Source organism: Vipera ursinii (genome assembly GCF_947247035.1).
Source record: "Vipera ursinii genome assembly, chromosome: 2".
In the NCBI taxonomy this organism is placed as follows: Eukaryota; Metazoa; Chordata; class Lepidosauria; order Squamata; family Viperidae; genus Vipera; species Vipera ursinii.
Genome location: NC_139513.1, coordinates 27,239,385 through 27,253,559, shown reverse-complemented (window position 1 = coordinate 27,253,559; position 14,175 = coordinate 27,239,385). Strand labels below are relative to the sequence as shown.

Genomic DNA, 14,175 nt, shown 5'->3' with positions numbered 1-14,175 from the left:
TACAGCAGGGGTAGGCAACCTTGGCTCTTTTATGACTCAGGAATTCTGGGAGTTGAAGTCCACGAGTCATAAAAGAGCCAAGGTTACCTACCCCTGGTTTAGCGAGACTGTTCAAAGTTACACTGGCATCGATAAAAAATGACTTACAACTGGTCCTCACACTTATGACAGTCGCAGCATTCCCCACGGTCATGTGATCGAAATTTGGGCACCTGGCAACTGGCATGTATTTAAGACGGTTGCTGTGTCCCAGGGTCATGTGATTGCCCTGTGCGACCTTCCCAGCTGTTTTTCCACAAAATATAATAATAATAACAATAGCAATAATAAAAATGTGGGAAGGTACCTTGGAGGTCATCTAGTCCAACCCCCTGCTCAGGCAGGAATCCCCATACCGTTTCAGACAAATAGCTGTCCAGTCTCTTCTTAAAAACGTCCAGTGTTGGAGCATTCACAGCTTCTGGAGGCAGTGAAAGAAGCCAGATTTGCTTAATGGCCACATGATTCACTTAACAACTGCAGTGATCCACTTAGCAACCGTGACAAAAAAACGGTCATGAAATCACTTAACAACTTACTTAGCAACAGAAATTCTGGTCCCCCCAATTGTAGGCTTACGTTGACCTGTACATGTCAAGAGATGCTCAAATACCATTTTATAAATGCTTATCCAAAGTTTGTTATCCTGAGATAGAAATCCAGCACCCATAATGAGGTCAAGCCTTTATCGAGGCCAATGAAAGAGACACAAAGAAAAGTGCAGGCTTTCAAATTCTTCAGAATCCTTCTAGCACAAAATATTATGAACAAACAGGAGAGGTGAGGTGTGGGGAAGCTAGACTTTCTTGCTTCTTTCCCATCTGTTTTTTGGAACATCATGCCTGATGAAAGATTTCTGGAGTACTCACAAGCTTGTAGACATTTTTGTATTATTTTAGTTGCAACACTTCTTTCCTTCATGAACCAACATGGCTATCATTGTTTTTCATAGGTTATCTTTCAGCAAGGAATCACTATAGCGTTTTATACCTGCTTTGTGGCTTAATCTCGGATCATTCATAGTTCTTTATGGAATGGAAAAGATTTCCATTACAGATGACAGTTTTGGGAAGTGTTCACATATTCATTAATTGTGGGGTGTGCAGCCAGGCAAATCTGATCTAAAACTAATCAAATCTGATCTAAAACTAATCAAAGAGAGAAGCAACCTAGAACTAAGGAGAAATTTCCTCAGAGTAAAGAACAATTAATCAGTGCAACCGCTTGACTTCAGAAGTTGGGTGGCCACTTCATCACTGAAGGCTTTTAAAAAGAGACCTGTCTGGAATGGTATAGGTCAGGGGTCGGCAACCTCGGCTCTTTTATGACTCGTGGACTTCAACTCCCAGAATTCCTGAGCCAGCATAGCTGGCTCAGGAATTCTGGGAGTTGAAGTCCACGAGTCATAAAAGAGCCGAGGTTGCCGACCCCTGGTATAGGTATAGGGCAGAGGTAGGCAACCTTGGCTCTTTTATGACTCATGGACTTCAACTCCCATGCTGGCTCAGGAATTCTGGGAGTTGAAGCCCACGAGTCATAAAAGAGCCAAGGTTGCCTACCCCTGGATAGGGTCTCCTGCTTGAGCAGGGGGTTGGACTAGAAGACCTCCAAGGTCCCTTCCAACTCTGTTATTCTGTTTTTGATCATGGTAAACATTTTGAAGCTGAACTGAGCTTGGTGGCTCTTGTCTAATTTTCACAAGATCTTAACTTGCTTGCCTCTAGAACTGTGCCATCTGTTGTATATTTCTTCAGTTTGCTGTGCTTCACGAGTGACTTGCAGTCATGGTGTCTCTGTTTTCCATAGGAGGAAGACAAGGCAAGCTGCCCGTCACAGCCTTTGAAGCGTTTGATCTGGAAGTGAGAAGCTGGACACACTACCCCAGTGTGCCCAGTCGGCGTGCCTTTGCCAGCTGTGCCATGGCTGAGGGTTGCTTCTTCAGCTTGGGAGGACTGCAGCAGCCCGGCCCCCATAACTTCTATTCCCGGCCCCACTTTGTCAACACCGTGGAGATGTTTGACTTAGAGGAAGGTAAACTAGAGATGTAATTGTGCAAATCAAGTGGAAGAACTGTGAATTCTAAGGTGTTTATTATTATGTCTCATTAATAGGCAGAATAAAGGGATAAGGACTGAGTGCAGGTAGTCCTCAACTTACAACCACAGTGGGGCCCAAACTTTCTGTTGCTAAGCAAGACAGTTGTTAAATGAGTTTGCCCCGTTTTATGACCTTCCTTGCCATATTTGTTAAATCACTCCAGTTGTTAATTTATTAATTTACTAATATGGTTAAGTGAACCCGGCTTCTCCATTGACCGTTTGTCAGAAGGTCACAAAAGGTGATCACATGAACCTGGTACACTGTAACTGTCACAAATACAGGCAAATTGCCAAGCATCCAAATTTTGATCACATGACCATGGGGATGCTGCAAAGGTTGTAAGTATGAAAAATGGTCATAAGCCCTCCTTTTTACTGACACTGTAACTTCAAACAATCCTTAAACCAATAAGCTTGTAAATCAAGGACTATCTGTAATCTATAGTTTCACATGCCCAGATTAGAACACACAGTCGCCATCCTGTCAAATTCCATCTTTGAATTCAGGCATCTTAATAATTATAAATGCCTTTTACATTGTCTCCAAGTCAAGTTCAGTTCTTGTGATACAATCACAAGATTTTATTGGCAAACATGCAAGTAGCTTACCATTATGGTTATCCATTGAGAAGTAACCAGGTGTTGTGATTCAGCGTCAGCCTGCGGTTCCGGCAGCTGAGTCGGATGATTCTGAAGAGGAGGAGGAGGAGGGGTTTGGAGAGCCTTTGGTGTCAGAGGAAGGTTCTGATGCACTGCAGAACTCTCAGCCTGGTCCCTCCCATCTTGTTCCTCCTCAGACTCAGCTGTGTGACCATGAGGGATTGGAAGAAGATCCACAGCTGGCTCTGTTCAGGGACAGTAGGAGCAGGAGGCAATCTAGCAGAACAGAACAGACGAAAGCAATGAGGCAACTCGGGAGAAGGCAATGAGAAGCCACGCCTTGGGACTGCTGATAAAAGGGGAATGTGTGGGAGGTGGTGGTTGCTGAAGGCAACCATTTGAAGAGCTTCTGCTAGAGTCCTCTCTGTTATTCTTGTTTAACTCTTGTTTAACCTTTTGGTGTAAGTCTTGTTTGAACTTTTCGTTTAACTTTTGTTTGAACTCTTTGTAAATAAATTTGGTTGGGTTTTTTCCAGCCTGTTGATTATAATAAGGGGTTGTCCCTGACATTCAAACAGGGCCGGTCGTAGGCTGGAACAGAACACCAGGTTGACTCAGCCTTCAATCCTTCTGAGGTTGGTAAAATGAGGACCCAGATTGTTGGGTCAAGTTGCTGACTCTGTAAACCGCTTAGAGAGGCCCTGTGAAGTGGTATATAAGTCTAAGTGCTAGTGCTGTTGCTAACAAGATCCACTCCTTCTTAGTTTCCAGACTTAGAAAAAGTAGTTCTCGGTGCTTCTATTTGTCAAAGCTAAGTACAGATAGTTTTCCATTTACGACCCCAATTGGGATTGGAATTTTGGTCACTAAGCAATGCAGTCATTAAGAGAGTCATCACACCACCGGCCCCAAATTTGCAACCATTTTTACCATGGTTGTTAACTGACTTACTGCGCTTAATTGAATCACATGGTTGAATCATGTGAAGCAAAACTACCTTCCTTAATTGACTTTGTTTGTCAGAAGCTGACTGGGAAGGTTACAGATCTCAATCCCTTGACTACATGATGCTGTAACCATCATAAATATGAGCAAACACCAGATAGCAGCCCCATAATTATGTGTGTGTGTGTGATGGTTGTCACTTTGAGGACAGGTCATTAATCACTTTTTATGAGGCCATTGTAACTTCAAACCATCATTAAATGAATGGTTATAAGTCAAGGAGTACCTATAGCAGGGGTCTTCAAATTTGGCCCTTTTATGACTTGTGGACTTCAACTCCCAGAATTCCTCAGCCAGGCATGCTGGCTAGTTGAAGTCCTCAAATCATAAAAGGGCCAAGTTTGAAGACCTCTAACCTATAGCCTTATTATCTTCCTCTCCCTTTAAAGGTAAAGGTAAAGATTCCCCCGCACATGCATGCTAGTCATTTCCAACTCTAGGGGCCGGTGCTCATTTCCGTTTCAAAGCCGAAGAGCCAGCGCTTGTCCGAGGACATCTCTGTGGTCATTTGGCTGGCATAACTAGACGCCAAAGGCGCACGGAACGCTGTTACCTTCCCACCGTAGTGGTCCCTATTTTTCTACTTGCATTTTTACGTGCTTTCGAACTGCTAGGTTGGCAGAAGCTGGGACGAGTAACAGGCACTCACTCTGTTACGCGGCACTCGGGATTTGACCCGCCAAACTGCCGGCCTTCTGATCAACAAGCTCAGCGTCCTAACCCACTGAGCCACAGCATCCCTCTCCCTTTAGATGAAGCTAAATTCTTTCTGTCTCCAATTTTCCAATTAGGATCCTGGAGTCGGCTGAGCCGTGCCATCCGTATGAGAGACAAAAGGGCTGACTTTGTAGCTGGCCACCTTGGTGGACGTGTGGTAGTAGCTGGTGGCCTTGGTAAGTGTTGCTGATCTTTGAATCCTGGCTTAACATATGAGGTGGCTTCCATTACTCTTCTGAGCTAGGGAATATTTTAGTTCCTTAAAATAAATAAGCCCTACCTATCTCATTCAAATATCTCACTCACTTCTTGTCTAAGAGATTCTTACTAATTTTGAAAACCTTGATTATTATTTTTTAAACCGCAGTTTGGTAGTCGACTGTTTTTCTCTGTCTAATTTTCTATTCTAGCCACAACAATGTCTCTTAATTTTTCTATCCTATTGTGCAGGAGGTGTTAATAACAGCTTAGGCACAGCAAATGATGACTCTGCAGCAAGTTTTTTTTAAAAATGAAAGTGCCATTTTAGTGGCATAATAGAGGCTTTACACTTTTGAAGCCCTGTTTTAGCATTTGACGCCTCTATTTCAAGGGTCTTGGGGAATTTGCTGGAAAGGCTTTGAAGAAATGGAGCTAGGCTAGGTAAAGAGAACAGAAGATTTCATGGAACAATTGGTGACATCCACAGCTGTTGATTCTGTATTTTTCACATTTGATTTATTGTGGAAGAACTGCTTTTACGATTTCATCAGTCTTATCTTTCCAAAGAAAGAAACTAAACTGCGACAATGAGCATCTGCTTCTAAAACCTTGCCGCACACTCTTTATGTTATGTGTTTTATATGTTTACCTCCACCACCAATGTTCATAATATCAATAATAATAATAATTGTTACCTTACTTGTATAAGAATCCAGTTTGATTCATATATGCGGGAAAGGATATGTCCCTTTCCAAGCCTCCTTTAAAAATCTCTGAAAATTCCCAATTATTGTGCACATGAAGAACACTGACTCCAGCTAGGCAGAAAGATAAAATCAGCTACAATTTCCAACTGAGCATATTTATCAAGGAATCATGCAGAAAGCATTTGAGAACGTTGCTTCTAAAAATAAAGACTTGGCTGAAATTGAACAGGAGCCAAACCTTTTAGGAGTTGAGATGTCTTGTGTTCTGTACCAGCCTGCTACCGGCCTTTGCAGAAAAGGCAACCCCTTTACAGACGGCAAGAGGCTGGAATACGTCTGCCAAATTTATTACAAAAACAAACAAGACACGAACCAAGATACCAAGATACCGGAGCTTTGAACCACTATCTGAGCGGTTGCTTTCAGCAAACCAGCCCTCCCCACACAAGTCCTTTATAAAGAGTTCAGGGCGTGGCTTCTCTCTCCCTCCTTCCGACAAGCCCCATTGCCTTCCTCTGTTTACTCCTACTTGACTGCCTCCTGCGTCGGGCGTCCTTGAACAGGGCCAGCTGTGGCTCATCTTCATCCACGCTGTCAGGCTCACACAGCTGGGTCTCCACCAGGTGGGAGGGGCCTGGCTGGGGGCTCTGCGGAGCCTCAAAGCCATCATCAGCAAGTTCTTCAACACCCCCCTCCTCCCCCTCATCTGAGTCATCCGACCCAACTGCTGAACCCACAGGCTGACCCTGAATCACAACATCTTGGGATAGCTGTAGCCCAAGTTTGTTGTACATATCATCCTTTTAGTTGAGCTTCTATAGACTTACATCAGAGAAATCCAACTAAAAGGATCATTATCTTATCAAAGGAGCCTGCAGAGCGAAAACCCTTGGACTGCACAATGTAGCAAATCCATCATCTTGACTCTTAGTTAATTGTTTGAACAAACAGCAATAGCACTTAGATTTTTATACCACACCATAGTGCTTTACAGCACTCCCTAGGTGGTTTACAATATTGCCCCCAGCTATCTGGTGGTTCTCATTTTACTGACCTCGGAAGGATGGAAGGCTGAACCAACCTTGATCTGGTCAAGATCAAACACCTGGCTGTGGGCAGAATTAGCTTGCAATACCTCATTCTAACCACTGTGCTACCATGGAAGTATTGCAGGCTAATTCTGCTCACCTGTCACCAATTCTTCCCATCATTTCACCAAGGAGAAATGGAAGATTTTTTTTAAGCAAATGTATTTCAGTAGGAATGGTTAGATAATGCCCTAAGAGCAAAATTCAGACTAACTGATCAATACTGGAATAATGTAGGGCAATGTGTCTGATGTTGCTTGACTGGAACAACTTGAGCCTGAGTAAGCGAAAAAAATTCTTCCAGGAATGAGAACTGGAAGACATATTTGGCTGCCTGAACTTAGGACATCCTTGACATACAGGACATGGCATGATGACTCATATTCTGGAAAAAGTGATGGGGGAGGGGTCTTTGGTGCTCTTTCAGCTTGGCTGTTTTCGTGCAGACATTTCATTACCCAACTAGCTAACGTCATCAGTGCTGTAAATAAATGCTTAATAGTAACAGTGTAACAGAGTTGGAAGGGACCTTGGAGGTCTTCTAATCCAAATGGTAAGAGGGTCTTTCTTACACCAACCAAGGAGAAAGTTTGGATGTGACCCGTGTATCTTCCGGTTGATTCCTGTACAAATCGTCCTCAACTTACAACCATTGGTTTAGTGACTGTTTTAAGTTACACTAGCACTGAAGAAACTGACTTATAGCTGGTCCTCACGCTTAACAACTGTTGCAGCATCCCCATGGTCACGTGATCAGAATTTGAAAGCTTGGCAACCAGCATGTATTTATGACAGTTGTAGCATCCTGGGGTCACGTGATCACCATTTGCGACCTTCCAAGCCAACGTCTGAACAGCAAAGTCAGTGGGAGAAGCCAGCTACCACGTGATTCAGTTAACACCTGAATATTTAACAACCGTGGGGGGGAAAAAGGTCATGAAATTGAGTGCAACTCATTTAACAACTGCCTTGCTTAGCTGTGAAAATTCTGGTCCCAGTTGTGGTAGTAAATTGAGGATTAAATGTATATAATTAACATGAAGTTGAGGCTGAGTAAGAGAGGCAAGTCATTCTTGGATGTGCAGGGGCGCAGATTTTGTTTCTGATGTGCCCGGATTTCTTTGTTTGGAGACATGTCCTACAAAAGAGGAAAGGGGCTGGGCTTGTCACACAGGGTGATAACCAAGAATGGATTCTGGTGTTGGCTGTGTTGTTTAAAAATCAGAGGAGTGATACACCTGTGTGAACCCAGAGGCTAATTCAGTTTTGCTCAGCCAGTTTCTTTGATGTTCAGAGGTTTCGCAAGTGCTCTTCTCCAGTAATCAGGAGAATTGTATAAATAGTTTTCCTGAAATGGCTTGGCTATGTTTTTATGTAGATTCAAAGCAAGGGGGGGAAAGGACATGTTTTCAGCTAGATCAGCAAAGACCATGCCAGAATCAGTTAGGTGAAAACTAGGTGGCTCGGCAAATATGGTACAAAATCTCTGGATGCAAACTCACTTGGAAAGAAAGAAAGTTGTTACTCAATGTGGACGCTAAGACCAGGCCTTGGAGTACCAGGAGCAGATGCTTCATCCTTCTCCGGTGTGTCACTTTTGCAATCCATTCTTCCTAACCACTTTTTCCCTTGGGGAAAACTATGAAGAAATTTGATGGGCAAAAGCTAGCAAAGGGCAGAGGCAGTAAACGGCTCCAGGGGAAAACAAAGCCATTATTTTTCCTCTGCTAATGCTGACCATCGCAACGATATGATGCAGCAAAGGCCTGGCCCAGTGATGACAAACCTTTTTAGAGACCGAGTGCCCAGACTGCAACCCAAAACCCACTTATGTATCATTGGGTGCTGGGTGGACGTGGCCCATTGGCTGGGTGTGGCCAGTTGGGTGGATGTGGCCCATTGGGTGGGCGTGGCTGCGGTGGTAACAGCAGACTGGATGGGACTAAAAAGTTCGTTCGATCAATTCCAACTTTGCGAGTTTTTTTCCCCCTGCGAGAAGTTGAAATTGATTGATTGAACCTTATTTTTTTTTTGCACACAGCAGCGGAGGCCTAAAGCGAAAAGGTTTTATAAAACCCAGCTGAAGGCCTGGGACTGGGGCGACGGCGTGCATGCCCACAGAGAAGGCTCTGTGTGCCACCTGTGGCACGCGTGCCATAGGTTCACCACCACGGGCCTAGCCATTCCATTTTAGTCCTATTCTTCAGCATCCATTAACCTTGCTGCATTCAAACACAAGTCGGAAGGTCTTGTCTCTCCTGGCATTCTGCCAGCAGCATTTTTCTGAATTACTTAAGCAGTGAGGAAAAGCAGATTTGGAATATATGCTGTGCTGAATGTTGCCTGGTAAGAGACATGTTGCGCGGGCAAAATGTTCCAGATTAGGTCCTGGCACATCCAATGAATTGAGCTCAAGCATCTTGGCCACGAAGATGCTGTCAGAATACCAGGCGAATAGAGTGATAGAGCCAACTCGTATGTATACAGTAACTTGGAGTTCTCCAGAGCGTATTTTATGAGGAACATAAAATATGGGTTTGTGTACTATTTCAGAACTAGAATAAATGAAGACCAAGTGTTTTGCTGCACTTTAGCCACTTTTTAAAGGTAATATACTAGAACTAGTCAGGTAAATAACATCTTCTGCCTCCTACAAACTGTGAGTATGCGTTGTATTTGTTGTTGTTTTTAGTGGATTTATAGGGAGGGGTACCTAATATTGGGAATTAGATCAGGGGTATGCCGTGTGTACTTATACCTCTTGCAAAAGGGTAAAACTAATCGGATTGAAAATGATTTCTCTTGACTTAAAGATTTATCTGCTTTATTTGGGATAGTTTGTTCAGGCTGAAGGCCACACTTGACACAGGAAGGCACATGTTCAAACAATAACAGGGAGGGCCTCCTCAGGGTACCGCCGGTCAAGGATTGCCGACGGGCGATCCACAAGGGGAGGGCGTTCTCTGTGGGTGCGCCTGCCCTATGGAATCAACTGCCAACGGAACTCCGGACTGCCCCCGACCTTCGTTCATTTCGCCGGGACCTAAAAACCTGGCTCTTTGAGCTATCTGGTCTGGACTGAGGGGTTTAATGTTTTTAAATTGTGATTTAATTTTTGCGGCTAGACTTAATTTAATTTAAATTTAATTTTATATTGGATTGTTTTTAAATTTTGCCTTGTAAACCGCCCTGAGTCCTTTGGGAATAGGGCGGTATATAAACCAAATAAATAAATAAGAAAGACATATTTCAATCAGTGGGTGATACCAGGACAGTCTCTCAAACTGATGTCACTTCATTTCCATTTATACTAAGTCAAAGTGACGATTTTCTGTTACTCCACTTTCCTTTCTTTTGAACAGAAAAGTGGTGGTACATATTATTTTGTGTCTTTTTTTACCATCTTCTGTGGTGGTATCATCTATCCTGTTTAAAGTTGAAGGCAGGGAGAAGAGCATTTAATATATTTTGTGTGAACAGATCCTGTGATGAGCCCCAACAGCAATTAGTTGTAGTCTGTCTTTCCTCTGAAATGGACAGTGCCTGTACTTTTCACCTCTGCTCCCATCTTTACACCTGCAGCTGAGTGTAACTGAGTTCCATTTGCACCTTCGTTAGACTAGTTAAGTTCTCTTGTAGAGCTTGACAATGATGCTCCATCTGGGTGTTGGGTGAGGCATAGCCCTGGGTCTTCCTTTGGCCCCGAACCTGTAGCTCATTTCCTGCCCCAATCCACTGTTGCAATATCCCCCCTTCTTTTCTTACATGGATTGAAGGACATATAGGTAAGTTTTGCCCTTCATTTCCACAATGAAAATATCTCCTTATAAACTGTGGAAACTTACCATCATAGCAGAACTGCGGTGGGTGACCTCTGCCCCACTGAAAATAACACTAAACAGTATAATTTTCAGTATAATTTGTGTGTGTGTGTGTGTGTGTGTATAATGACTTAACATCTAAATATAAAATGTAAGCATTTATATGAAATAAATAAATCCAAGAAGATCTGATTTGAAATGGAAGTTAGAAAATGCGCAGCCCGAATGAATCCCTTGGCACTGTCTCACTGGCTCTCCTGGAGGATTACAGCAGGCAGTGCTGCTGGCGTTGGCAGTGTGATCGATCTGCTGTGAGAAAGTGAGCCAAGCTCTCCCTGCACCATTTCTGGCTTTAATTTTGGCTCCAGGCTTCCAGCTTCCAGAAGTCTGTCATGTTCAGAAGCACCACGCATCCCGTCAAATCCTTTGTTTCAGCAGCAAGGCATGCCTGGCAGTAGATCCTGGGAGATATTTGGCTTGGTGGAATTCAATTGCACAGCTCTCGTTCAATTAACAGAGAGTGCAATTTTGACACCTTCAGTATATGTGGCTCTGCAGCCGGAGACAAATGCCAGCAGAGTCTCAGTTGGGTAAGGCAACTACCACTCGATTCACGCATCTTTCTCTCTCCTCCTTCTAGGGAACCAGTCGAGTCCGCTGGGATCTGCGGAAGGATTTAATCTGGCTAAGAAGAAATGGGAGACTTTGCCCTCCATGCCTACTGGGCGCTGTTCTTGTGCTAGTTTGGAGGCTCCCAACCTGCTGTTTGTGATTGGAGGGGTGGCTCAAGGCCCCAGCAGTGCGGTGGAGGCCCTGAGCTTACAGGGAGAGGTCTGATTGAATGTTATTGTGAAAGGATTCCCAGCCAGTATGCACCAAGAGGACTCAAGTGCCTGTTGACAACAGAAATTAGCATACGAGGAGCCCTTGATTGCCAACGTGGAGGCCTGCTGCAGTGACTTTCCCCTTTGCCAGTTCTGCAAATAACTCATTTCATCTCTGCAAAGCATCAAGTAGCTCAGAGACTAGAGCAGTCTGTTCTGTAGGCGAGGCAAGGGTCAAGCAGTTTAGCAGCTCTGATGGCTGGGACAAAGTAGGTCTGATGCAGCTGATTCTTTTGATGTGCAGCTGTGATTTCTTCTTCACATAGCTTTCCAAAGGGACCAGATTGGGAATTTGGGCTGGTCTGGGTGAAGTCTGATTGAAGCAGCTGTGTGACTGCCTCCTCATAAGCAAAGTCTCAATTCTGCTCTCTTCCCTTTGGTTATTTACTTATATTCCACTGCAATAAAGCCAATACACCACAACAATACTATATTTTATTTTATTATTTTATATTTTATTTTATTTTATTATTTTATTACATTATATTATTTTATTTTTTATTTTATTTTATTTTATTTTATTATTTATTATTTTATTTTATTATTTTATTTTATTTTATTATTTTTATTTTATTATTTTTATTTTATTTTATTATTTTATTTATTTATTATTTTATTATTTTATTTTATTATTTTATTTTATTTATTTTATTTTATTTATTTTATTTTATTTTATTTTATTTTATTTTATTTTATTTTATTTTGCTTTGTTGAAGCTCTCTAGCTTGAAGATCTTCCCTCCGCTCTCTGTGGCTCAGCTACTCTGCAAATTGTCATTGCTGCATTAGTAAGACTCATATATAGCATCCACTATTAATCGTCCAAGAAAAAGGGGTAAGATATGACCTGATAACCACCAGTTGAGTTTGGGACATCAGTTTGCAATTAAGTAATCACAAAGCTTGGGAGACAGCTTCACCCATATTCTAGCCATGCCTGTTTGGCAGCATAGATTGTTTCTTATTTATGAAAGACAGCAGCGTTTCTTCAGCTGGGTCTGGGAAAGACTAACGGGAAGTGCTGTCTCTGTGGAGCAGGTACTCCAGTATTTTTGCTTCAAGTTGTGATTGCTGTCCTTGTGCTGATACCTCTCTTGCTGCATAGCTGAGTTGTCTCTAGGACTCTGGGTGTGGCCATTGCACCCCACGTGATCTGGTCCTAACGTCCTCTGTGTCTCCTGTAGCACATAAGGTGCCCTCTAGTTCAGTGCCTAGGAGGTGGTGTAGCCCCTCACCCCAATAAAATCTGGATTTTTCCCCCCTGGCATTGTCTCATTCAGTGTTGGGTTATATCCTCAGTCAATGTTGGATTAGACATTACAATGTCTTTACAGTGTTATGAGCTCTCTATTTTTATCAATATTAAATGCTCAACTGCATTCTTTAGAGACCAGAAGGGGACAATGTATGACAGACATGTCAAACACAAGGCCCGGGGGCCAGATCCAGCCCACAAAGTGGTTTCATGTGGCCCGCGAACCCATCCTGCAAACAGTGAGGGAACGGCCCCCACTGCCTTGGCCCTGCCCCAGAGACCCTCCTTCTGCCAGAGACCCTCAGATCTGTCCCACTCCTGCCCAGGCCCCCATAGGCACCCTTGATGCGAACGAGCTGGCCATGCCCACCCGGCCCCTTGAGGGAAACCACAATGCTGATGCGGCCCTCAATGAAATTGAGTTTGACACCCCTGATGTATGACCTTTAGATGGTGGATTGTAGCTCCCATGAAACTTGGTAACTGTTCAGGCTGGCCCAAAACTTAGGTTCATGCTCATTTTTTATCCAAAAACCAGCCTATTGTCAAAAGATGAAGCAATTAGTTAAAAAAACCCTTGATTTAAGTGTTCAGATGTGATTATAGCACTCTGGTTGCAAACCCGGCTTCGTGATCATCCATATTGTATCCATGCCTGTTTGGCAGAATAGATTGTTTGGCAGCCGGAGAGCTGACTAGCTCAGCGTCTTTAACCACTGAGCCATGGTGCCAATGAGGTGAGCACCCGTTACTCGCCCCAGCTCCTGCCCAGTTCAGAAGCGTGCAAAATGTGAAGATTTAAATAGATACCACTTCGATGGGAAGGTAATAGTGTTCTGTGAACCTCGATGTAAAAGTCATGCTGGCCACACGACCACTGAAGGGTCTTCAGATAACGCTGGCTCTCCCTCGGCTAAGAAATGGAGATAAAGCACTGCCCCTTAAGAGTTGGACACGACTGGGCAAGGGAAACCTTTACCTTCTGTGTAATTGTAGAGTTGGAAGAAGTACACAGATCCCATCTCAGTGTGTTCGTTTTCTAGTTCTGACTCTTGAGCGTTCAAGCAAGGTCAGAAGTGGGCCACAGTTACTGGAGGAGGATGATCAAACGAAGCTATCCCCCATTCTAAAATTCTGTAGTTGCACAATTCCAAATTACAGAGAGGCTTCTAAAGATGTCGAAGTCATGGTACTCCCCTCAACTGAGATAGCTGGTCTTGAGTAAGCAGAAAACTACTGTTGTGAAATTTGCTATCCCTATAGCCAATACTTAGTCTGGTCTCTATTCCCGGCTGCTATATAACAGTGTCAAGTTACTGCCATTCCTTGACTTCAAGCCAAGGTAATTTTGAGGCTGCCCTTAGAGATTGTTAGAATAATGACAACCTAAAGCTGTTTGTTTTTTTCCATATGCAGGCTGGGAGTGAAACAAAGGCAGCATCACCGGCACACAGTAGGAAAAGAGACGTCCTCAAGATAACGTTTGTAATGTATCTAGGTTCAAGAGGACAAAGGCCCTTAAAATCCCCCTTCAGTTCTTCATGCTGAAAGTGCAAAGATGTGCAGCATTATGTAACGGCTTCCTAGAACTGCATTTTAGGAAACCTGTGATCGAGAATGCAAATGTGGCCCACCAGGAAGCTTTAGAGTTGCTGGGTGGCATATAAATTAAATAAATAAATTAGAAATCAGGCTACCAAGGGCCATCTGAACCTTGCAACCAACCTTGAAATTGATGTCTCTACACATTTTGGGTTTCA

At 43.4% G+C, this 14,175-nt stretch overlaps 1 protein-coding gene and 1 long non-coding RNA gene across 2 annotated transcripts in view; one reads left to right on the top strand and one right to left on the bottom strand.

Moving 5' to 3' along the window:
* KLHDC8B (kelch domain containing 8B) overlaps positions 1–11,630 on the top strand; it is a gene marked incomplete at its 5' end in the record, with an annotated part of 37,880 nt that extends 26,250 nt beyond the window's left edge. The window contains 3 exons of the mRNA XM_083356072.1: positions 1,846–2,070; positions 4,535–4,636; positions 10,918–11,630. Of these exons, the coding sequence (XP_083212198.1) occupies positions 1,846–2,070; positions 4,535–4,636; positions 10,918–11,114 (524 nt within the window). The 3' untranslated portion in view covers positions 11,115–11,630. The remainder of the gene's footprint in view (positions 1–1,845; positions 2,071–4,534; positions 4,637–10,917) is intronic.
* LOC310636368 overlaps positions 1–14,175 on the bottom strand; it is a 246,317-nt gene that overhangs the window by 151,096 nt on the left and 81,046 nt on the right. The gene's annotated exons all lie outside the window — the stretch shown is intronic.